Source organism: Lactuca sativa, chromosome 3, assembly GCF_002870075.4.
Source record: "Lactuca sativa cultivar Salinas chromosome 3, Lsat_Salinas_v11, whole genome shotgun sequence".
Taxonomy (NCBI): domain Eukaryota; kingdom Viridiplantae; phylum Streptophyta; class Magnoliopsida; order Asterales; family Asteraceae; genus Lactuca; species Lactuca sativa.
Window position 1 is genome coordinate 216,995,572 of NC_056625.2, and position 27,655 is coordinate 217,023,226.

Here is a 27,655-nt window from a genome sequence, read left to right on the forward strand (position 1 = left end):
AACCGCTTTATAATAAAAGTTAATAAAAATAGGTATTTAGGTGTATATCACTTCGAAATAAATGAAAGAAATTGGTTATTTTATTTAGAGAAAACTGCAAAAAAAAAAAATCTTATAAATTGGCATCATAATCGATTTAGTCTTTATATATTTTTTATTCAATTAAGTCCTATTCACCGATAATCGTATTCAATTTAACATTTTTACATGGTCAACAGATCATCCAACTTTCAAGAATTACACTTTTGGCCCAGAAAAATATATAAATATGTATTTATTATAAAATAGGTGTTTATAAAAATATAAAAATATATATATTTATAAAAGAAAATATAAGACTTTTTATGTGAAAATATGTTTTTTTTTTATAAATATGATCTTATAAAGAAAAAATATATTCGAAATTTTTTTGAGAAAAAATGTTGTAAAAAAAACTCAAGTTAGGATGAATTCATAACAAAATTCTAAAATTTGGGTCAAAATGATAAAATTTTGACAAAGTTTATAATAAAATATAAAATCTAGGCTAAAAGTGTAAATTTTAGACCAAATTTATAAAAAAAATTGAAATCTAGACGAAAAATATAATTTTTGAAAGTTAGATACCTTGTTCGTCAAAGTCAAATTTAATAATTTTTGGTACTTAATTAAATAAAAAAATTATATAAAAACTAAATTGATCATGAGACAATATATATATATATATATATATATATATATATATATATATATATATATATATATATATATATATATATATATATATATATATATATATATATATATATATATATATATATATATATATATATATATATATATAGTTTTTCATTATTTATTAATACCCAAAATGTAGTATATTCGAGGGAACGAAAGAAATAGGTTGCGTTGCATGCCCGGGGTGGCCAGTGGCCTGAAGCAAATCGCATTTAAAACCCGAATTTCGCCATTAATTAAGCAAACCTTCGCAGATGAAGGTTTCGTGTCCGAACCGTTTGTTTGACTCCTTCCTTTACGTTTCGCAATCGCATTTGCTATCAGATCGATGTTATTTCACTCTCTTTATTTGATAATCGATGATGAAAGAAAGATCGACACTCAATTTTAAGGTCTGATCATACAAACACAAAATGGCTACCGCTAGTACTGGTAGCAAACAGGCAAAGGAAGTGATCCGATTGGAGCGCGAAGCTGTAATTCCAGTTTTGAAGCCTAAGCTCATCATGACTTTGGCCAACCTCATTGGTAATTATATATTTTTCTTCAATATATATAATATATTGTCGCTCATTGTTTTCAATATATATTCGTTTAAACTCGAACGAATGGAACCTCTTATCTTATTCTAGTTGTAATCCTTGCAAAAATTAGGACCCGTTGCAATGATGTATCTGCATTTTTTTTTGGCTCACATACTCGTTTCGTGTTCTAAATTTTGGATTATGATCACTTACGTTTATCTGAATTTCTTCTCCTGTACGAAATTTAGATACCCAAAGAATGGCATCTTGTATATTGACTTTCACATTCATGTGTTGGTTTTGTTAGTAGCGACATTTGTAGCCAGTCCATTCCATGAAAAATTTTTCTATATACAACCTGCTACTTTACAAATGAAAAAGTAACTAGATCCTCTAGTATGTGTTGTAAGGTTTAACTAGAAGTTATTGATTTAGAATTTGAAATTATCAAATTTAACATCAAATGTCAAAGCGTCTTTGTTGAAATTCTTGATGCATTGCAGCACAGAGTTCCGACCGATCAGAATTCTTGAAGCTCTGCAAGAGAGTTGAGTACACGATTCGAGCATGGTATCTTCTTCAGTTTGAAGATCTTATGGTATTTATCTTGATTCATCAACTTATTCCATTGTCTACATCTTGTTCTCCAATAATTCTTTCTACCAGATTAATTGTATTTGATTTCCTTTGTTCTCTCTTGCAGCAACTATATGCACTCTTTGATCCAGACTATGGAGATCAGAAACTTCAGCAGCAACATTTGTCTTCAGATGAGGTTGATGTTCTTGAACAAAACTTCCTGAACTACATGTTTAAGGTACTGTATTCATTTCATCATCATGTAGCATGCATCAATTAATCTACCATGAACTATTATTATATTTGATCATGTAATCATGAAGTATTTTTTAATTATTCAAATTGGAAATGTAGGTAATGGAAAAGAGTAATTTTAAGATTGCTACCGAGGAGGAAATTGCAGTTGCACAATCAGGGCAGTATCGTCTAAATCTTCCCATCTCAGTGGATGAATCAAAGGTTTGTTACAGATTATATATATATATATATATATATATATATATATATATATATATATATATATATATATATATATATATATATATATATATATATATATATATATATATATATATATGCACTTGAATATGGTTATATTAATTAGGTGATATTATATTCATTTCTTTTAACATTTCTTCTTCTTTCTTTATATCCCCCTTTGTTATTGTAGCTTGATAAGAACCTGTTAAAGAGGTACTTTTCAGAGCATCCTAGAGAAAACCTTCCCGACTTTGCAGATAAGGTGTTTCTAATATACTTTTCATTCGATACACATGTGGAAATTTAGTCATTTTGTTAATATAATAAAAATATATTATTCTAGTATATAATTTTTCGACGTGGCATTGGAATTGATCGGACAACTGATTACTTTATACTGGAGAAGGTGGACATGCTCATTGCCCGTATATGGGGATGGATCATGAGAGTAACTAGGCAAGTTTTCTTTCAATCCTCACTAATTTAATATTGTTCTTGTGATTGTATATATGAAATTATAAAGAGAAATTGTGCTTTGTGCTTGAAGGCTAGAGAAGTTATTTCCTAAAAAAACAAGGGCAATAATTAGGAAAGTTATGAAGAAAGAGGATGAAACCAAAGATATAAAGAAAGAAGGTGAAAATAGTGATGAAGAATTTCAGGATGACTTGTATGTTGAGCGGATCCGTATTGAAAATTTGGATTTCAGGTTGTAAAATAAAATAAAAGTTTTCTTTACATTAGTAACTGATAACAGTATCTAACTGACTCTAGAATGAGAATGTACTTTATTCAACCAGTTTACAGAATTTGGCAAGTAAGATTACAATCCAAGAGCCCACATTTGACAGGATAATTGTGGTTTACAGGTATGATTCATATTTTTGTGAAGATTTCATTCCTTGATTTGTTTCTGAATGTAGAAAGATGTTGTTCATATGCAGGCTAGCAGGTAGTAAGGCAAAAAAGGAAAGAGGGATATATGTGAAGCATTTAAAACAGATCCCAATGGCAGATATGGAAATAGTATTGGTGAGTTATTATTATTATTATTTTTTTTTTTTGGAATTTAAGTTCGATTAATGAGATTCTTGTAATTTATTGTATAGCCTGAGAAGAAAAATCCAAGTCTAACACCTATGGACTGGGTCAAATTCCTTACCACTGCTGTACTTGGTCTGGTTAGTCGTTAATATTACCATGAAATTCAATTCCTTAAATTTCCTCTTTATTAAAAAATATTCAAATTCCAATAGTTCTTTCTAGAACATTCTGCAAACCAAACGCCCCCATTGGTTCCCTCGTGTTTATTTGAAGTGTTTTTGTTTTCAGGGAGCTGCGACTGGTTCAATCCAGACACCCGAAGCTGACTTTTGGGTCGTTGTTGCTGTTGTGTCTTCAGTGATTGGATACTGTGCCAAAATATATTTTACGTGAGTCTTCTTTCTCTGATGAAATTCAAGTGGATAAGATTAACTTATTATATGTTTGTCTTCTTGTGATGGTGTTCTTGAAGTTGGTAATATAAATTATCATATTGGTTCAATTGATTTGTTGATTTTACGTTTTGTTGGATGTTTTGTGGTTTTAGTTTACGAATATTATACAATCCAAAATTGAAATGTAGGTTTCAGGCAAATATGGAAATGTATCAGAACTTAATTACACAATTCATGTATGACAAACAACTGGACAGTGGAAAAGGAACTCTTCTTCATTTGTGTGATGATGTGATTCAACAAGAAGTAAGTTTGGTATCTTACTTATTAAGACATTGTACTTTAAATTTTTATCCAAGTTATATAACATGGTATTTTTGGTAATTTTTTATTAAGACTTTATGATTTGAAAAATCTACCCTATTATAGTAGTAAAGATTGCTTTGTATTTGCATTTAATCCTTTGTTTTCTTTTTCATGATCTTTAGTATTCTATGGTAGTGATTAAAAAAAAAGTCCTTAAATGGCATAACACCATGTCCTAATTGGTAGCTAACAAAATCAAATAACCATTTCAGGTAAAAGAGGTGATCATTTCTTTTTTTATATTGATGGAACAGGGCAAAGCAACTTTAAAGGTATTACTATTGCTCCTTGTGATTAATATGAAGCCAATGAACAAATTTGCACAACTTAACATTAAAATGGTCATTTGTCATGTTATCTTACAGGAACTTGACAAAAAATGTGAGGAACTAATAAATGACGAGTTTGGTGAGAGATGCAACTTTGATGTGGATGATGCTGTCCAAAAATTAGAAAAGCTGGGTATTATTGCTAAGGTGAGTTTGCACCTCTGCTTTTCTCTTTCTTAAATCACTTCATGAGAATATTTTCCCATTCTTGAAATATCTCCTATTTTCATTCATTCGGATTTAAGTAAACTACTAATTAAGGTTCCAAAGCGAGTAATCCATATCCTTAAAAAAACTTCTCCCCCTTGCACCATTCACCAGTGATAAGAAAAAAATCTAAATGCATGAATAATACTCCAATAAAGACATTCCTATAATTATCTCTATAAGTGTTATCACCCACACATTGGTCTCCTATAATGTATATATCATCTCCTTGTACTTCCTTGACTCTAGTTTTGAAAATGTGAATACATGCCAAATATCAAAGTGAGAATAAATTTTGGTATCAAACATTTGATGCATAAAGGTAAGCGATATGCAATATGTAAATAATTGATGCAATGACTCATGCAAATGAACATGTAACATCTCAACCCAAAGTGGCCTCATATTAGGGGTGTTCATCGGTTCACATCCAATGTTTTTGGATAGAACCGATCAGATGGTATCATCCTTTTCATGTCAGATTTTTCAAACAGATATAATTCTGGTAATTGTAATCGACCAAATCCAACCAACCCAATTAAATGATGGGAAAAACGCAGCCACAGCGGTAAATAACAATGCGGAATAATATTTCGTTTGACTAAACTATTCCCGTCTTGAATGAACATTTTAGGATGCAAACAAATAAGATATTTTCACTTGCAACAAATCAGCCTCAATGCAAGTTATATGATCAATATAATCAACCCAAAAACAATAAGTAATCAACCAATAAAGACATCAAAATTTTAGCGTGGAAATCTCTCAAGAAAGGAGAGTAAACCACGAGACTATTAGAGCCGCTTCAAATCCACAATCACAAAGTAGAGCAACACAAAATCTTCTCTAGATGTACTAGAGGCATACAATAATCATCATATACTTGGAACTAAATCACATCAAGCATATGGAATCAAATAAGCAAAAACACAGAAGAATATCACCAAAAACGTTCCTAATTTCCAGCAGCAAACAGAAGCGACGATTCCCGAGACTCTGGAGCTGACCTCGACAATTCAACCGTTGGATCTGAAGGTATCATTGTCTGGAAGCTGCTGTCCAAAAATCAAAGAAAACGGACCGTTGGATCTTTGGGAAATTACCAAACACTGCAGGTGTATCTTCAAATACGGGAATTGAGAAAAAACCTCTATTTTGCTTCTTACTCTCTCTAACTTTCTTGGTGGCTCTCTTAGTGGCTGAAATTTTTTGTGTGTTTCTGAAATTAGGGCATGTAACACACACACACACACACACACACACATATATATATGTATATATATACACACACACACACATGGGCTAAACAAGTGGGCTTTCCTCATGGGCTAAAAAACCCAAGAGAAAACCCAACAAATCTCCCCATTTTTGGCCTATGAGGAAGAGTTCGCCATCCCGACGATCAAGCAACATATCTTCAACTTCTCCCTTGCTAAAGCTTTATTCAACATATTGAAACCATTATCATCAGTATGAACTTTCTCAAGTTCAAACATGTTGTCTTCAAGAGCATATCTAATCCAATGATACCTCCCATCGATATGCTTTGTTCTTTTGTGAAACATAGAATTCTTAGCAAGGTGAATGACACTTTGATTATCACAAAGAACCATGTAGCGTTTTTGCATAAATCCAAGCTCTTGCATAAATCTTTTCAGCCATAATAACTCTTTGTATGCTTCTGTTGCTTCCATATATTCAACCTCATTTGTGGACAAGGCAACACACTTTTGCAGTCTTGATTGCCATGACACAGCTCCTCCTGCAAAAGTCATCAAATATCCAGAAGTGGATTTCATGTTGTCCTTATTTCCTACCATATTAGAATCTGTATAACCAACAAGCATAGGTGCTCCATTTCCAAATGTTAAACCCAATTTGGAAGTACCACGTAGATGTCTGAAAATCCACTTAACTGCTTCTCCATGCCTCTTTCCCGGATTTGACAGAAACCGACTAATAACACCAACTGCATGGGCAATATTTGGCCTTGTACACACCATGGCATACATCAAACTTCCAACGGCTGATGCATATGGAACTCTATCCATATCTTCAATCTCCTTCTTAGTAGAAGGGAATCTCTATCAGTCAGCTTAAAGTTGGTAGTTAGAGGTGAACTAACTACTTTAGCTTTATCCATGTTGAATCTGCAAAGCACCTTCTCAATGTATTGCTCTTGTGACATATGCAACTTATTTGAAGCTCTATCTCTAGTAATCCGAATGCCAAGAATCTGTTTTGTTGGCCCCAAGTCTTTCATAGCAAAAGACTTGCTTAATTGTTTCTTCAGCTAAATAATTTTCTATGCATTCTTGCCAACAATCAACATATCATCAACATAAAGCAATAAAATGATAAAATTATCATCACCAAACCTTTGCATTCTTGTACCACTGTCTTGGTGCTTGCTTCAACCCATAGAGACTTTTCTGATGCATACACATAGTCTTTTTTTAAAAGAGATACACACATAGTCTTCTTTGCCTTTAACTTGAAAACCTTCAGGATGCTCCATATAAATTTCCTTGTCCAAGTCACCGTGAAGGAAAGTTTTCTTGACATCCATTTGCTCAACCTCAAGATCAAGGCTAGTAGCCAAACCAATAATCAGCTGAATGGAACCCATTTTCATGACCGGAGAGAAAATCTCATCAAAATCAATACCTTTTCTTTGACTGAACCCTTTGACCACCAATCTAGCCTTGTACCTAGGCCGTGAGGTATGTTCTTTAGTCTTCACTTTGTAAACCCACTTGTTCTTCAAAGCTCTCTTTCCCTTAGGCAACTTCACCAACTCAAAAGTATTATTTTCATGTAAGGAATTCATCTCATCTTGCATAGCTTTAACCCACTCTCTTTTATGCTCATCTTGCACAACCTCTGAATAACAATTTGGTTCTCCCCCATCAGTGACCAGTACATACTCATCAACAGAATAACGGGTGGAAGGATGACAATCTCTTGTAGACCACCTAAGTGTGACAAATGGTGGTATATCAGGTACCGACAACTCTGGATGAAGATCCTCATCCAACTCCGACTGCTCCAAAGCATCATTGTCATCAGTACCATGTTGTTCGTCATTCTGAACATCTTCATTAATTGGCTCAAAATGTTGAGGGGGGACCCGATCCAAATCAACACGATCATCAGTAGATTGAGGAACTATCTTTGTCTTCTTAATATCTTTTAAACTCTGATCTTCAACAAATACAACATCACGACTCCTTACGAGTTTCTTCAGAACTGGATCGTATAACCTGTAACCAAATTCATCTTGGCCATAACCAAGGAATATACATGGCTTGGTCTTCACATCAAGCTTTGATTTTTCATCTTTAGGAATATGCACAAAAACCTTGCGTCTAAAGACTCGTAAATGACGATACGAAACATCTTTGCCACTCCAAACCCTATCAGGAACATCAAAAGACAAAGGAACACAAGGAGTAAGAATAATAACATGTACTTCCGTATTCAAAGCTTCTCCCCAAAAAGAATCAGGTAATGCTGCATGTGAAAGCAAACATCTAACTCTTTCACCGAATGTTTTATTCATCCGTTCTGCTAAACCGTTCAACTGTGGTGTCTTTGGAGGAGTCTTTTGGTGCCGAATACCTTGTTCTCTACAATAAGCATCAAAAGGACCAATGTATTCACCGCCATTATCTGTCCAAACACACTTCAATTTCTTTGCAGTTTGTCTCTCAACCAAGGCATGAAACTGCTTAAACATATCTAATACTTGATCTTTAGTCTTCAAAGTATAAACCCATACCTTCCTTGTATAGTCATCGATGAATGTGACAAAATACAAGCAACCGCCAAGTGTCCTAGTCTTCATGGGACCACATACATCGGAATGTACCAGATCAAGTATATTCTCCTTCCTGGAAGGAGGATGAATCTTAAAGGAAACTCTATTTTGCTTACCTGCTAGACAATGTGAACATCTCTTCAAATTCACATCATGCACACCGCGCAACACATTTTTCTTCAATAATAAAGACATCCCCTTTTCACTCATGTGACCAAGTCTCTTATGCCACAAATCGGTCATGTCACAATGTATCGATGCATGGATCGATTCTTTGGAGATCCTTGGATGTGTCATGTATAACTTTGAGCTTCTTTCACGTCTTGCCACGATCAAAGAACCACGAGTGAGTTTCCAAATGCCAACACCAAAGGTACTATGGTAGCCGTCATCATCAAGTAAGCCAGCAGAGATTAAACTAAGTCTAATATCTGAAACATGTTTTACATTGTGTAAAACCAACTCCATCCCAGTCCCAAACTTCAAACAAATATCTCCAACACCAACAATCTTTGATAACCCATTATTACCCATCTTAACATTCCCAAAATCACCAAGAGTGTAAGATGTGTAAAAATCCCTTTGTGATGTCACATGACAGGTAGCACCACTGTCAACAACCCAAATCGAATCATCATGTGAAAGATTAACCATATCATAATAACAACAAATAAAGAACTCTTCGATAGCAGTGTTAACTTTAGTAGTATCATTACCACCATCATCTTTCTTGTGGTTGTTCTTTTTATTGTTGTAATTTGTCTTCTTGTTCTCCCTTTTCAACTGTCTGCAGAATCATATTGTGTGCCCTTTTCTACCAAAATGATTGCACTCATAGTCAGCAAACTTTCCTTTAGATTTACTGTGCTGCTTCCCTTTGTTATTCGGACCTCTACTTTGACTTCTCCCCCTGCTTTCTGTGACCAAGACATCTGAATGAGAAGAGGATCCTTGAGACTTTCTTCTCATCTCTTCATTTAAAACACCGCCTTTAGCCAATTCCATGGTGATAATACCATCTGGTGCAGAGTTGGACAAGGATGTCCTAAAAATTCCCCAAGAATCCGGTAAAATGCCAAGGAGCCATAAACCTTGTAACCGTTCTTTAAATTTGATACCCATTCCTACAAGCTGATTAATAATTCCCTGGAAAGAATTCTAATGATCACTAATAGGATTTCCATCATGGTACTTCAAGCCAATCAACTGTTTAATCTGGAACAATTTATTGTTCCTGGTCTTCCGAGCATACAACTACTCAAGCTTGTTCCACAAAGTACGATCAAAAGTCTCCACACTAATATGGTTCAAAACGTTATCATCAACCCATTTTCGAATATACCCACAAACTTTTCTATGCAAAATATTCCACTCTACATCTGTTTTATCTTCAGGTTTTTCAGTATTAAACACAGGCATATAATAATCCTTCACATAAATAAGGTCTTCCATCTTGCCTCTCCAAACTTGATAACTAGAACCATTCAAATTTACAATCCTATTTGTATTAGCTTCTATTGTTCAAACAAGTAATCTAATAACAAGAACCAGGATTTGATACTAACCTGATGGGAAAAACGCAGCCACAACGGTAATAACAATGCGTAATAATACTTCATTTGACTAAACTATTCCCGTCTTGAATGAACCTTTTAGGATGCAAACAAATAGGATATTTTCACTTGCAACAAATCAGTCCCAATGCAAGTTATATGATCAATATAATCAACCCAAAAACAATAAGTAATCAACCAATAAAGACACCGAAATTTTAGCGTGGAAACCTCTCAAGAAAGGAGAGTAAAACCACGGGACTACTAGAGCCGCTTCAAATCCACTATCACAAATATTAGAGCAACACAAAGTCTTCTCTAGATGTACTAGAGGCATACAATAACCATCATATACTTGGAACTAAATCACATCAAGCATATGGAATCAAATAAGCAAAAACAAAGAAGAATATCACCAAAAACGTTCCTGATTTCCAACAGCAAACAGAAGCGATGATTCCCAAGACTCTGGAGCGGATCTCGACAATTCAACCGTTGGATCTGAAGGACTCTTTGTTATGAAGTTTCTGCCCAAAAATCAAAGAAAACGGACCATTGGATCTCTGGGATATTACCAAACATTGCAGGTGTATCTTCAAAAACAAGAATTAAGAAAAAACCCTCTTTTGTTGGAACTAAATCACATCAAGCATATGGAATCAAATAAGCAAAAACAAAGAAGAATATCACAAAAAACGTTCCTGATTTCCAGCAGCAAACAGAAGCGACGATTCCCAAGACTCTGGAGCGGATCTCGACAATTCAACCGTTGGATCTGAATGACTCTTTGTTAAGAAGTTTCTGCCCAAAAATCAAAGAAAACGGACCGTTGGATCTCTGGGAAATTACCAAACATTGCAGGTGTATCTTCAAAAACAGGAATTGAGAAAAAACCCTCTTTTGCTTCTTACTCTCTCTAATTTCCTTGGTGGCTCTCTTGGTGGCTGTAAATTTATTGTATGTTTTTGAAATTAGGGCATGTAACACACACACACACACACACACACACACATATATATATATATATATATATATATATATATATATATATACATGGGCTAAACAAGTGGGCTTTCCTCTTGGGCTAAAAAACCCAAGAGAAAATCCAACATTAAACACTTTTTATGTATTGGATTTTACAATTATTTATCCAATGTATCATATTGGATCTACCCAATGTTTATCCCTATTTTTATGCAATTACAACCAACTAATATACAATAGATCATTTAAATAGAAACCATACACTTTAAAGTTCAACCAATATACCATAACAGTTCCAAAATAAAACATACACTTCAAAATTCAACCAAAATACCAACTGCCAAGTCACGAATCTTCAATATAAGAGAAAAAACAATATTATTATGTTGCAATTCATAACGGAACATTCGAAAACATAAATTTAAAAGTGAAATATGAAAGATTTTTGTCACTTACTAGCTTCTAATGCTTCCACTTCTTCAATTTTTCCATGACCACCAAATGATGTTTTTTGATGAATCCAATTTTGAGTATATTTGAGTGGACCTTCATAAGAGAAATATCACCATCCTCTATGACATCTCTTACAAAATGATATCTGACATTTATATGTTTGGTACGAGCATGATAAATTTGATTCTTAGCTAAGTGAACTGCACTTTGACTATCACACCACAAGTCTACACAATCTTGCTCAAACCCCAAATCATCTAAAAAACCCCACAACCACAGTGCTTCCTTTACACCCTATGTTATAGCCATGTACTCAACCTCTATAGTAGCAAGTGTCACTGTTGTTTTTAGCGTCGATCGCCGGCTAACTGGAGCACCATGTATATTGAACATATAACCAATAGTAGATCGACATCTATCAAGATCACCAACATGATTTGAATCCACAAATCAAGTAATTCAACATTTATTTCCACCAAAGCATAAACCAATATCAGTGGTTCCTTTCAAATATCTCAAGACCATTTCATAACTTCCTAATGTGCCTTTCCTGGGTTCGCCATGAACCTGCTGACCACACTGACCGCTTGTGAAATATATGTACATGTACACACCATGACATACATTAGACTGTCGATTGCACTAGCATAAGGCACACACTGCATGTACGTCTTACCTTTCGCTGTAGTGGGAGATTGTCTACTAGAGAGCTTTAAATGTAGAGCCAATGGAGTCACCACTGACTTGGCATTTTGCATCCCGAACCTCACAATAACCCGCTCAATGTATCTTTTCTGACTCAAGAACAATCGATGGTTCGTCTCTCTCTTCTAATCTCCATACCCAATATTTTCTTGGCAATTCTCATGTTCTTCATCTCGAACTGTTTACCAAGTTGAGATTTCATCTATCTATCTTCACCTTGCTCTTCGAAGCAATAAGCATGTCATCCACATACAAAAGAAGATAGATATAATCACCTCCATGAGGCTTCCGCATGTAAACATAACAGTCATACAGACTTCTGGAGAACCCATGTTTCAGCATGAAAGAGTGAAATCGCTTCTACCACGGTTGAGGAGATTGCTTAATTCCATATAGTGATTTCGTCAAGCGACAAACACGAATTTCCTTATCAACAACCTTGAATCCCTCAAGTCAATGCATATAGATTTCCTCATCTAACTCTCCATGCAAGAAAGTAGTTTTTACATCGAGTTGTTCCTGCTCCAATTCACCATGAGCAACAATACTCAATAAAACCCGGATGGAAGTGTGTTTCAGTACCAGAGAAAATATCTCATTGTAGTCTACTCCCTCTCTTTGTGCAAACCCCTTCACTACTAGTCTTGCCTTGTACCTTGTAGCACCTAGTTCGGAAGGATCCTACTTTTTCTTGTACACCCACTTACAACCAATAGCTTTCTTTCCAACGGGCAATGGGACTACCTGAAAAGTCCCAAAAATTCAGACTAAAATTTTTTTGTTTTTAAATTAATAAAACTATTATCCAAAACATCGTCATCAAAATCATGGCGAAACAAAGTGTATCAACATCACAAAACATCATAGTAACATAAAATGCGGAACAAGGTGGTGTGTGCACTGCAATCATCTTGGGCTCTTCCCCTTCAAACCAGAAGTACCTAAAAACATAAATCCCATCATGGACCTAAATCCCAAAAAGCCCAATATACTAGTCAAAAGCCCAAAGCAGAAGTCCAATGGCCCATCAAGGCCCAATCTTAAAAGTCCAACGCATGGCCCAAATCAATGAACGCCAAGCCCATGTGTCCATCTGCTGAGTAAGCGGGGTGTACTTAAGTCGTATGCCCATCGTACATCTCAAACTCCCAAACCACTTCATTAAGCACTTAAACAGTTAAGACTTTTTGCCAAACTCTCAGATCTGGTCCATAATGGTGACTTAATACATAGAGTTGGTGTAACATCCATAAATTTCACGAAAAATTTAAACTTTTTAAACAATCCAAAGTCATCTAATTTGTTTACAAAATAAGTTTTCCAAAACATGTTTATTATCAGAGTTTTCCCAAAATCATAAACAAAACATGAGGAGGTGCACGATCAAGCCTTCGCCTTCCCGCGCTCATCTGAGGTACCTGAAACATAACCCAAAACTATAATCCCAAAGCTTAGTGAGTTTCCCCTAAAGTACCAACCCAATACAAAACCAACATAATAACAATAAACAACATGCATATAGAGCCTTCGGTCTAACTGGAATGCTCCACCGGCCTGCAGTCTACCTGGTACGCTCACAAAACCTTCAGCATGACTGGTACGCCACACTAGGCGTTCAGCCCATCTGGACAGTTCTTCGAGCCTTCGGCATGACTAGTACACCAGCATACAAATATCCAACCAATAACAAGCAGAAAGATCCTACAGATCATTAAGCATAGCATCATCCTATCTACCAGGATACATATCTAGCAGATTACTATAATACTCAATCATACGATAATCAGGATAACAATCTAAAGGGTCGGCCTTGGTGCCTTCAACCCATAAATATAATGAGGAAAACTCACCCACACTGTTGAATCACACTAAAATTATCCGACTGCTAGCTCACTAAAATCCCCACACTATCACAACATAAAAGTCATCCAACATAAAAATCCCCGCACTATCACAACATAAAAGTCATCCAATTAATACTTGGATTACAATCTAAGCTAAAAGTCCAATATTAGGGTAAATGGCCACTTTACCGTTTTCCTTAGTTGGGCTAAGACCCAAGCCCAAATCTTGATCCAAAAGGCCCAACTATTAAATAACCATCATAGGCCCATAATTGGCCCAATTTTCCAAATTTTGCCCAACTCCAACTTGGACCTTACCCCAAAGTCCAATACTTCACTTGGCCCATAACATCAATACTCATATGACCCACAGAGGACCCAAGAATCTAAGCCCAAAAAGGTGGCCCAAGCTGGAAGCCTAAAACCGCAAAGCCCACAGATTACGTACGCGGGGTGTACCCAGTTGTACGCTAAGTGTACTTGCATTGGGGCTTGTATGTTGCGCGTACTGGCTTGTACGCCCAACATACTCCTCTGCTAAGCCATTATTCCCATTAAGCTCTTAATACTTTAAGTTAAGGCCCCAAATGTAGATCTGACTTCAGTGAGCTGAAATAACACGTAAAATTGCTAACTTTACGTTCATGCATGGCTAAATGAAGCTATTAAGCTTACAAATGACTTAATGCATGAATGATGACTAAGGTGCTGTTTGTTTTTTCTAAGGCAAAATGTCTGCAGTCTGCGGACCACATCTGTAGACCTCTGCAGCAGAAGAGGTGGACCAAACGTCTGCAGTCTGAAAAAAGAAGATTGTTTGTTTTTTTAACATCTGCAGGCTATTAAAATAAACTAAAATCTAAATAAACTGATTTTTTTAAATTACAAAGTGATTTTTTTAATATATTTATGACTTTGTTATAAATAATTAACAAATCTAAATCAACTTTTACGTAATATTGTATAAAAAGTGAAAATAAAAATGGTATAAATTAACGTATATATTTGATAAAAAGTAACAATTTTGGTCGCAAAGTTATACCTAAACATTGTAATCAGAAATCAAAGAATTTGATATATTAATGGATGGAAATAAACTTCGATTTTTCAATTAAATCAATTAAAAACGTGTCATAAAATATTTTTCAAAGAAATTGATGATACTGTATTAAATAATGTTTTATAAAATTTGGCATAAAAATATAAAAATATATTATTTTATTTTATTTATATTTATATAAACAACTTCAATGACCATTATTCTAATAAAATTTTATTTATAAATTTGCCAAAAATATCATGTTTGTGTCGTCGATTTTTTTTAAGTATTGTAATTTTTTTTTTCAAATTGTTTATCACTAATAAAGTTGGAATAAATAAATATAAATTCAAAAAAACAAAAATAAATAAAGATATATGTGTTTTCTAGACTAGAAGATGTCTGAAGATGTTTGAAGACTCGGGTCCACATCTACGCCAAGAAGAGGGCACGCAGACATTTTTAGGTCTGCAGTCTACGAAGGCTAATGTCTGCGCGTGGTCTGTGCCGTGCAGATAGAAGAGGCCAAGAAGATCTGTGGAGAAAAAACAAACACCACCTAAAACACCATAAAGTTGGCACCTTTATGCCAAGGAAGCCTCTAACAAGGTCAGATCTAATGAAATGATCCGTTCAAATAGTCCCAAACCATCAATCCATGTAAAAGGGACCAAAAGTGAGCCAAATCAACCCATAAAGAAAACTATACATTGACAAGTCAAGGTTTGAACTTGATACCTTAGGAAGCTTGCAATGTGATGGAGGGTTCTGGATCTCAAGTCTCCCACAAAGCTATGAACTTCACTCTCTTCTAGGTTCTTCAAAGATGGACCAAAACAACACAAATTTCTCTTCAAGAGCTCAAAGATGCAAGAATGGAGGCTAAGGGGACATTAAAGGTTTTCTGGAGGTTTAAGGACAAGAAATGAGGTCAACCCTAAAGGTTAAGGATGAATATATATGGTGTAACACCCCACTTTAGGGTTTCTGGAAGTCATACATACGCCCATCGTACATAAGCGTACGCACCTATTGTCTCGGTCCAACTCTAGCCAGTACACTAAGCGTACCTAATGGTACGCCCCGCGTATCAGCTTCAAGGGCTAAAAAATGCAAATTTAATAAATGTAGGGGCAAAAGCAAACATACCAAGTTTGGGGTGTTACAGTTGGCAAATTTACATCCATGCATAGCTTAATGGGACCCAACACTCAAAAAGAAGCTTAATAAAGTTCTTAACACTTGCATGGACCAATATCTTTCACAAAGTTTGCATTTTTATGAACAATGGGACCTCCATGGAGCTAAGATCTAACATCCATTGCTTATGGAGTAGATCAAAAACTCAACTTTAACTCAAAAGACTCAAAAATGCATAAATAACACCGTAAAACAGATCAAGCACAAATCACCATCAATGTGAGAGCTTTTTACCTCAAAAGGCTTACAAAGGTGAAGGTAACTCTGGATCTATAAGCTCAAGCTATTCCTCCAAGTGTTCATCTTCTTCTTCTTCACTACAAAACACCAACAAACTCACTTTCAAGCTCAAATCTCACCAAATTCACTTAGGGTTTCATTTCCAAGGTATATAGAGATGGAGGCTGGCCAATAAATGTCCAAGAGGTTTTTTAAGTTGTTTAAATAGGGTGAAAACCCTAAAAATTAGGGTTTGTCCAAATCGTGCATACACCCAACATACTCCCATCTTAACATCAATCTCCCTATCTCTGGCTCTCATAATCATATCCTGTCTTACAACTGGATGGGCTAACAAACCACCGAATATCACTCCTCAACATCTCATGGCATCTCGTCTTCTTCATCTTCGTGTCCGCCACATACTGTAGAACCAACAACGCCCTCTAACGGAACATTGCAGTGATCTCAGCCACTATCTCAGTAGTCTGGCAAAGGCCCTGAAACTACCTCGCCAACTATTGCACCTCAATCATTGGTGCAAACTCAGCTCAAAATCTAGTCACAAAATCGTCCAATGTCATCGTATCAACTGCTTCATCACCAACGGAGAGCCTAACCTCCTCCCACCAGTCTCGAGGTCTGTCTTTTAGAAGACATGAAGCAAGTTTGACATTTGCCCCATCGGTGCAACTTCAAGTGTCGATGGCGTTAGTGACATCCACTAACCAATACCTGCTCGCGATCGGGTCCTTCTCCCCGAAGTACTCTGGAGCCCCACATGCCCGAAACTCCCTGAAAGTCAATGAAAGTGCCCCAATCAAGCCCACCATCTCAGAACGGAAAGAGCCCAAGCACTCCTCCAACACCTCCACGATACCCTCCTTGATCGTACCAAAGATCATATGAGTTTGCTCAAGTATGTTGTGGGTAATCTCAGAGGAAATAAGCTCCCACATCTGATCATCCAACTGCATGGCTCTAGAACCCAAGCTAGAACCCTCACCAGCACCAGAACCACCAACCGGTCTACCTCGAAGAGTCACCATACTGAAAATAGACCATATAAACCATCAGAATACACATCAATAAATATATTGAGGAGTCTCATACTCTACAAGTTTCCTGGTTTCACCATAATTCTCCTTGACTCAAGTATGGATCCTCTGCTTCCAGTAGTATGGGCCCACACTACCTTCCACATCTATCAATACTTTCCTCAAGGATCGCTTTAAATCCTCCAAGTCACTCCTTATCCACACATACAATCCTCCACAAAACAAGGCTCCCAACACTAAATCTCTTCCTAGTTTTTCCTAGGGTAAACACAACACCAATCTCCACCATCAACTGCAGAAGGAACTCCTACCAGCACCCTTTAACTAGCTCATGAATACAATTACATATTACCGACACCAAATAATTCTTCGAATGAAAGGTTTCACACTACAACGGTTGGACTCAAACAAGAGTTGCATAATAGAGTTAAAACCTAACCTTCTAAAATTATTTAGTTTCTGTAACATGTAATTTAGCATATTTTCTTACTAGTTAGCCGAAGTTAGTGAGAACTCTTAAAAAGCACAAAGAAAGCAACATTTGAGCATTGAGTAATCGGAATCAAGCATAATCTAATAAGGCCACCCTACCACTGATTGATCAGTACTAGCATGCAAGTCTACCAGCTCATACATTAGGCATAAAAAGGCATCTCTCCTAGGATTTTATCATGCAAATCCTGAGCAAATCCTTAGCCCTAAGTAGCATGCGAATCATAGATTCATAAATCAAAGCATATTATAAAACATGTACGGGTATTTTGGAAAAACTTACTTGAGCTCGGTCGATTGCATGCACCACACCCTTTTCTTTTATTAGAAACCTTTTTTATAAACCATTTCTTTTTTAGATTCTACAAAACCATCAGTTTGAGTTTAGACATGCCCGGGAGTATGTCCGAATCCCTCAAACTAAGGCTTTGATACCAACTTGAAACGTCCCAAAAATTAAGATAAAAAAATTTTCGTTTTTAAATTAATAAAACTACTATCCAAAACATCATCATAAAAATACTTGTGAAACAAAGTGCATCAACAACATCATAGTAACATAAAATGAGGAACGAGGTGGTGTGTGCACTACAATCATCATGGCCTCTTCCCCTTCGAACGAGAAGTACCTGAAAACATAAACTGAAAACCGTAAGCACAAAGCTAGTGAGTTTCCAACATCATCATAAAAATACTTATGAAACAAAGTGCATCAACAACATCATAGTAACATAAAACGCGGAACGAGGTGGTGTGTGCACTACAATCATCATGGCCTCTTCCCTTTCGAACCAGAAGTACCTGAAAACATAAACTGAAAACTGTAAGCATAAAGCTTAGTGAGTTCCTAGAATACCACATACCATACATAATAAACATATAATGGGCCCCGTCTGTCATCAGGCCCCGCCCGACATCGAGCCCCGTTTGGTATACAGATCTGTTAGTCATCGGGCTCCGCCGGTATACATTTAAACATAAAAGCATATAAACACATAACACATGCAATAATCACAAAGATAAATATCATATAGAGTGGTCATTGGGCCCCGCTCGGTAAACGTATAAACACATGACATATGAAAGAGTTGCACAAACATCTAGCATGCAACACATAATAAACCATGGGTCGGCATTGGTGCCTTCAACCTGCTAAACACAGTGAGGAAACTCACCTCTAGCTGCTGAAGCACTCAAATGAATCTCAGTCTACTGGTTCAGAAAATCCTCGTGCTAACATCATCATAATTATATCCAATTACTAATTAGATCTCAACCCATAAATAAGAATCTAAGCTACTTAACCCATAACCAGAGTAAAACACCATTTTACTCTTTTTCTTACTTGGCCCAAAACCAAGGACCAACCCAGCTACTTAAAAGACCCAATTCCCTAAATGGCAACCCAAAGTCCAATATGGCCCAGTTTCCTAAATTGGGCCCAAAACCCATCATAGGCCTAAATCCCAGGAATCCCAATATACTAGCCAAAAGCCCAAATCAAAAGTCTAATGGCCCATCAAGGCCCGATCTTAAAAGTCCAAAGAATGTCCCAAATCCATAAACGCCAAGCCCATGTGTCCATCTGCTGAGTATGGGGGACGTACTCAACTCATACGCCTTAGACTCCCAAAACACTTCATTAAGCACTTAAATAGTTAAGACCTTTTGCCAAACTCTCAGATCTGGTCCCTATGAGCGACTTAATACATAAAGTTGGAAACTTTACACCCATGCATAGCTTAATGGGACCCAACACTCAAAAAGTAGCTTAATAAAGCTCTTAACACTTTCATGGACCAATATCTTTCATAAAGTTTGCATTTTATGAATAAGGAACCTCCATGGATCTAAGATTTAACATCCATTGCTTTTGGAGATCAAAAGCTCAAATTTAACTCAAAAGACTCAAAAAAGCATAAATAACACCATAAAATAGATCTAGCACAAATGACCATCAAGGTGAGAGATTTTTACCTCAAAAGGCTTGCAAAGGTGAAGGCAACTCTAGATCTAAAAGCTCAAGTTGTTCCTTCAAGTGTTCCTCTTCTTCTTCACCACAAAACACCAACAAACTCACTTTCAAGCTCAAATCTCACCAAATGCACTTAGGGTTTCGTTTTCAAGGTATAGGGAGATGGAGATTGGTCAATAAATGTCTAAAAGGTGGTTTAAGTTGTTTAAATAGGGTGCAAACCCTAAAAATTAGGGTTTGCCTAAACCGTGCATACGCCCAACGTACGTGGGTGAAGCCTGCGACCAACAAAGAGCTAGTGCGATAAGTGTACCCATAGTGTTCGCCCCACGTACTTGCCAGGAACCAAAATCAAAAAAGGATTTTGCATTAAGGGTAAAAAGGAAACTTACCAGAATACGAATGCTACAATTCTACCCTACTTAATTCAGACTTCGTCCTCAAAGTGCACTTCCCCAAATAACTCTTGGTAGTGCTCCCTCATCTCGTCCTCCGGCTCTCACATCCATTCTGAATCCTTGTGATGCTGCCACTAAATGTTCACCAACTCAACAACCTTGTTCCTCAAGGTTTTCATCGTCCGGTTAAGAATCGCCACCAGTCTCTCGATATAATTTAGGCGATCATCCACCTAAATATTCTCTAGTGAAATCATCGTGGAATCATCCACTAAACATTTCCACAACTGAGAGACGTGGAATGTGTTATGGATCTGACTAAACTCCTCAGGAAGATCCAAGCGATAAGCAACCCGACCCACCCGGGCTAAAACCCTGAAAGGATTGATGTACCTGGGGACCAGTTTTCCCCTCTTCCTGAATCGGATGACACCATTCCTAGGTGACACCTTCAGGAGAATCATCTCCCCAAACTAGAACTCTAGATCTGATCGGCGCTTGTTGACATAGCTCTTCTGCCAACTCTGAGCTGTCTAGAGTCTACTCCGAACCTGCTGAATCAACTTGGTTATCTTGAGTACCATTTAGGTACTCCCAATGACTTACTGACCGACCTCACCCCAACATATCGGGGTCCTACATTTCCTCCCATAGATCATCTAAAAAAGATGTTGATTAATATTGGCGTGATAACTATTGTTATACGAAAATTTCGTGAAAGGGTGATACGTATCCCAACTCCCACCGAAATCCAAAACACATGCCCGAAGCATATCCTCTAAGGTCTGAATAGTCTACTCGCTCTGACCGTCAATCTGCGGGTGGAAGGTCATAGTGAAATGGAGACGAGTACCCAAATCGTCGTGGAACCACTTCCAAAATTTGGAAGTGAACCTGACGTCCTGTATGAAACCACAGAAACTGGCACCCCATGTCATGGTACGACCTCTCTGATGCATACCTCAGCCAACTTCTCTGTAGAGATACTCTCCTGAATCGGGATAAAACATGCACTCTTAGTTAATCGATCAATGATGACCCAAACCGAATCCACTCTGCGCGCAGTCCGTGGAAACTTCGTAATGAAATGCATGGTATTCTCCTCCCATTTCCAAACGGGAACATCTAACGGTTGCAACTTGTCGTGAGGTTGTTGATGCTCGGCCTTGACTTTCCTGTAAGTCAAGCACCTCTCCATATACGAAGCTACATCCTGCATCATGCAAGGCCACCAATAATCAGGACAAAGATCTCTATACATCTTCGTCACCCCGGGTGAATGGAGAACCTCGATTTTTATGCCTCCTCCATCAGAACCTGTCGCACACCACCCTAATATGGAACCCACACTCTCCGATGAAGATTCAATAACCATTGGCTATCTTAATCAAAAGAAGCCACACGACCCACTATGCACTCACTCTTCCGGTGCACTTCCTTTATAGCCTTAATCTGTGCTTTCGGAGAGACACCCTCTCTTCTTCCATTGCAACCAACCAACTCTTATTATTTCCATTCTGTATAGCTTCCTTGAAGAAGATTGGATCGTCTTCTTCCATCAAGAGTGCATACTCAACCAAATTTGCTTGCCCGTAGTGCTTCAAGGGTTGATCAAACCCCAACTTTTTAACTTTATTATATGCTTGCCTCGGTCTAGTTGAGACCGAACTGTCCTCGAGCAGTTGTCTCTCTGGTTCGTATACGTTTTCTTTTTGAACCATCTCATGCTCAATATCATCTTGAATACCACCATGATCTTCCTCTTGAACAAGACTAGAACCTTGTTGGCTTTTAGGTTCTATATCAACTACCTAAGACTTGATCGTCTTAATGTCATCACCATTTCGCATTGTAGCTTTCGAAGCTACATTTGATTTCTCATCAAAGGTAACATCTCTAGTAAATATAAAACTGGAATCTTTCAAACACCAAAGACCATATCCTTTCACACCGGATGCATATCCCAAGAAAATTGCCTTCTTGGCTCTTGCCTCAATCTTTCCCTCACTAACATGATAATAGGTTGTACACCCGAAGATTATGAGTTTCTCATAATCTACATGTTCCCCTGACCATACCCTATAAGCTACATCTCTATCTAGAGACGCATGAGGAGACCAATTGACAATGTAGCAAGCTGTAGCAACCAACTATGCCCACCATTCTCTGCCCATACCAACATATGATCGCACACACATTGATCTCTCTCGCAATGTTGGATTCAACCTCTCTACAGCCCCATTCTGTTGTGGTGTTTTCCTGAGTGTCCAATGTCTAGCAATTCCTTCATGATCACAAAATTTCTTGAAGGCACCTTCAGTTTACTCTATACCGTTATCAGAGCTAAGTGTCTTCAATTTCTTGTCTTTTCTATTCTCAACCATTGCTTTCCACTTCTTGAACGTGTTAAATACCTCATTCTTGTGTTTCAGAAAATAAATCCAAACATACCTAGAATGGTCATCCACAAAAGTGACAAAGTATCTGGAACCTCCCTTGGAAGTGGCTAAAGCAGGACCTCAAACATCTGTATGCACATAGTCTAAAATTCCTCTGCTTTTTTGTTTGCTTGATTTGAACTGAACTTAATATGCTTTACCATACACACAATGCTCATAAAAATCCATGCAAGGATTCTTCAAATTCTTCAACAAACCTTCTTTACCAAGCATATCAACACTCTTTTCATACATATGACCAAGTCGTCTATGCCATAACTGAGTGCTTTCACATAGGCCATCACCACTACCATTTGTTCCAACTGTCGCATCATCTGTCACCGTTGTACCCAAAAGAACATAAAGGTTTCCTTGACCAGTACCTTTCATTACAACCAATGAACCACGAACAACGAACAACCTTCTTTACTCCTTTCCATGTAACTATCTTACACCCACCGGAGTCCAATACACCTTTAGAACTGAGATTCTTTCGCAACTCAGGGACATGTCTCACATCCAACAAAGTTCTAACCACTCCATCATGCATTTTGATTCTAATTAAACCATGCCCACCATTTTTCAAGAATGATTATTATCCGTTACCACGGTTCCACCATCTATGCTTCTATAGTTAGTAAACCACTTCTTATTTGGGCACATATGGTAAGAGCAACCCGAATAAAAAATCCATTTACTCAAGATTTCTTCATCAAAAGTTACAAAGTAACAATCATCTTTGGTTTCTTCTCCCGAGGCGTAACTAGCTTCTTGTTTCTCTTGTAGATTTCCTTTGTTGTTTTTTTTTGTTCCATCCCACTCTCGTGTTAGGACAGTTTTCTTTGTAATATCTAGGCTCGCCAAACTTGAAACACCTCCTTTCTGCAAGAGGTAAAGATTTAGACCTAGACTTTCCTCCCTTGCCTTTTCCTATCTCATTACTTCTACCTCTTGCAAACAGTCCTTATACCTGGTCTTTGTTACCACTAGCAGTGACCATGTCATCAGTTACAATCTTTTGAAGATCATCCGCTATAATTGACCTTCTAGTCTCATCTATCGTAAGACTGTCACCCACAAGTATCAATGTTTGCACAAAATTCTCATAAGACTTCGGCAACGAAAGAAGTAGTAAAAGTGCTTGATCCTTATATTCTACCCTCATATCAATGTCTTTTAAATCTGATATACACCAATCAAATTTACTGATGTGTTCCCGGGTTGAAGAACCTTTATCCATTTTGCAAGTAAATAATTTGGACTTCAAATAGATCCTGTTTGTTAGAGTTTTCGTCATGAAATTTGCCTCCAAATTTTCCCACACGCAGTTTCCAATTCCTTATTACCAACCGGGAAAGCAACATCCCTTTTAAGGCATAAAATGATCGATGCCTGTGCTTCAAGATCAAACTCCTCCCAATCCTCATCAGACTTATCTTTGTGCTTTTTTGTCTTACCCACCAAAGCCTTGTGTAACTTTTGTGAGATAAACAGATTTTTCATTTACATCCTACAATAAGAAAAATCATTCTTCCTATTGAACTCCTCTAATTTATACTTCTCAACTTTAACCGCTCCGCTGGTAGATGCCATTTACCCGCTTGTTTTAGAATCTGCCTCTTTTAGGACTTTTATCGAACACCTTGTGTGCTTAACACAAAATACCACCTAAATACCTTAAATCTAAGCTCTACCTCTCGAATTTGATATTAAGCTTTGATAGCAATTGTTACTTTGGTGGAAACAATGCATAAAACAGAAAGCAAATGCAGAAAATAGGAAAATGACAACAGCTAACCTCTCTCTGTTCAGATTCATGTTATGCCCTTAGACCCAAGAACATGCAATGACAATAAACAATAAGGAAAGTAAATAGAAAATGAATAAAAAAACAAATTTCCGTGGTTCAACAATAACCTGCTTACATCCACAAGAATAGAGAGAGCTTTGTATTAGGTTAAGCATATAAAAACAAACATACATGGGCTATTCAAAGTGGGTCATTTAACTCAAAGTTGTTGGGCTAAGCCAAGCCAACTCAAGTTGAACAAATGTAATAAGGTCAGATCAAGAGTCCTAAGGCTATGATATCATAACTATGCACAACCCCCATGTCATCCACTCGGCGATCTATCAATAGTAACACAACCCAACAAACAAACCTGACAGATATACTAACTTAACATTATCCTAATCTATCACATAGTTATATACATATAACACAGAGGCACCTTACCACTCATTAGACATGTAATGTCACATATAATATAGTGAAGAAAGTCATCGGCTCTAGTTAATCGACCATAATCCTCGCACACGAGTCAACATTGACGAACCTGTTAGCACGGACCACTTAATACTAATCAGAGACTGATCCTCAAATCCATCCAAGTTTGACCAAAAGTCAAACTAGTCAAAAACAGTCAAGGACAGTTGGGCCAACGCGTCGCGACTCAGCTCTTGGTCGTGTCACAACTACTAGGCGACAAAACAGCTTCAGGCTCGCGTTCCATAAGTTAATGACTCACAAACATACTATCATTCCGTTATAAAATGGAACTATTAAACTCATTTTCAGTATAACCTTCACCAATATCTTAATCAAAAGTGTCACCAAAACCTTTAAAAGTCAAACATTTTAATTCTTGACGTTTCTATAATTTGTAAATGAAATTCATTTTTAGTTATAGTTATAATATGAACCCATTACTTGATTCCATCCAACAATTCCATCATTCTTCATAATAAGATCAAAACATGATATTTCTAACACCAAAGGTTTGATCGGTAATTATAAAAATCTTCAAATCCTGTCAAGATTTTAATATTCATCACTAATAACCAAAAATTTCCCACATCCCAACTAGAAAAAGCTTATGTACTGGCATTTAGTGAAAATGTGATAAACTCCCATCTTAGTTATATATTATGGCTTGTCCTTATAACTTAATCACTTGTAGTTTTCATCCATTAGATATCTTAAACTTTATTATCCTTATATCTGGTGCATTACTAGTTTGCCAAATCCCATAAATTCATAATTTTTTTGCCAAACATATAGAATACTTGCATACATTCCATCGTAACTTCCATCCACACTTACAAAATATACTTTCTCATTATTACCCATTTAAGGTGGCATACTTTCACTTTTCTCTTTTCCTCATGGTGTAATACAACAAACAAAAACTATATTATAAGATACATTTTTTTTCTTTTACATGAAGTTATGTGATGAAAATAGCAAGTGATCATATATGCATTTATATTAATACATGAAGTTATGTGATGAAAATAGAAAGCGATCATATATGCCTTTATATTAATTCAATGGTAGTTATTTATAAATAGTTTTTGTTATCATATGTGCTTCTGAATTTAGGATGCAATTGGGAGGTATTATTGTGCTGGTCTTAAACGTGCAAATGAGATCATTGGCACCACCACAGAAGAGATGGTACTTAAGGCAAGACAAGAAGGTGGTCCTTAAATGTGTTTCCATGTGTGTGGTAAGCTCTCATTCTTCAATATTCATGTAATTTCCTAAGGAATACATTTTAAATTAGACTACATGCAAGAAATAACAACCTACTTTCATTTCATTCCATTAAAGCATTTTAGTTTCAATTTATTTTTCTTGTTAAGACATTGTGGTCTATAAATCAACCCAGTTATAACATTGTACTTTTTATTTTATTTTTTAATTAAGATGTACTTTGCAAAATCTATTTGATTATAGCAATGTAAATTGTTTATATTTGGATGATGTTGCTATAATTAGGAAGATTTTAAAAGTTTAATGCTTTAATAGAGATAAATGAAAGTGGGACGTTTAATAACAAAAAAAAAAACAATATAGGTACTTTGGTAGGTGATGCAGCGTTGGCCAACTCAAGTGTTTTTGGAAGAATAGCATTGCACATTGTTTTTTCCCAGCATGCATGGTGGTTTCTACTTTCTACTTTCAATTTTATGTTTAAAATATCAGTTAAAATTAGACTTAAAGGATTCAAAGTAGAGAATTATATATATGTTATATATAAATGTTGAAATATTTTTCCTCATGTATTATAGATTGAATCATAATATATAAATATAGTCATTTCAAGTGTAGTAATCTTTTTTAGCTTTAGCACTATTCAAAATGACTATCTTATAATTTATCTAAAATAAAGATGAATTAATTGATGCTCTTTTATAGTAACATCATCAATACAAGAATCCATTTTAAAATTAATGGAACTTTATAGTCTAAAATTGAGTTAAATGCAAGAAACAACAATGTTATTTTATTGATTAGTTTATTATAACATTTTTTATTTCTTAGAAATATCATTAAAATATAAAGAAAATTTCAATGTTATAAATAGCCAGAGATTTCCATGTATGAAAGTTGAAAGTATGATTTTATAATTCCTAAATTTTCGAAAGTACAAATTCCCAAAATAAGAAAAAATTGGAAATACAAGGATGTAAGATATTATAGTGCATAAAAATGAAGATACAAAGTTTCTTGCATTTAGCCATTTGAAATGAAATGGCCATGCTTAAGAATAAGATTGGCGGATTGAATACATAGTGTATTATTAGCTTTCTAAACATGTGTTACCAATTGAAACGATAATTTCATGCTTAGGACATGTTATTTTTGGAGAACTAGACAGTCTTGTAGAACGTGTGGTTTGGTTGCGAGTCCGCAAAATGTCAATGGAAAAACAAATCAAATTTGTATCCTATGTCTTCACCTATCACACACAATATACCATTAAACTCGTAAAAGTTTTAGGTGGTGTTTAGTATACAACTATCAAATAGGGAATGGAACATGAAATGAAA

The 27,655-nt window shown here is 36.1% G+C and overlaps 1 protein-coding gene across 1 annotated transcript; it reads left to right on the forward strand.

Moving 5' to 3' along the window:
• The first annotated feature begins 990 nt into the window (after positions 1-990).
• Positions 991-26,309, forward strand: LOC111894965 (uncharacterized). Its single transcript, XM_023891050.2, has 15 exons — positions 991-1,245; positions 1,745-1,839; positions 1,945-2,058; positions 2,175-2,279; positions 2,491-2,562; positions 2,644-2,756; positions 2,848-3,009; positions 3,101-3,169; positions 3,245-3,332; positions 3,410-3,485; positions 3,637-3,733; positions 3,928-4,045; positions 4,318-4,377; positions 4,471-4,581; positions 26,202-26,309. The coding sequence occupies exons 1-15, from the start codon at positions 1,131-1,133 to the stop codon at positions 26,307-26,309; spliced, it is 1,503 nt and encodes a 500-aa protein (XP_023746818.1). The 5' UTR covers positions 991-1,130.
• Positions 26,310-27,655: the final 1,346 nt, after the last annotated feature.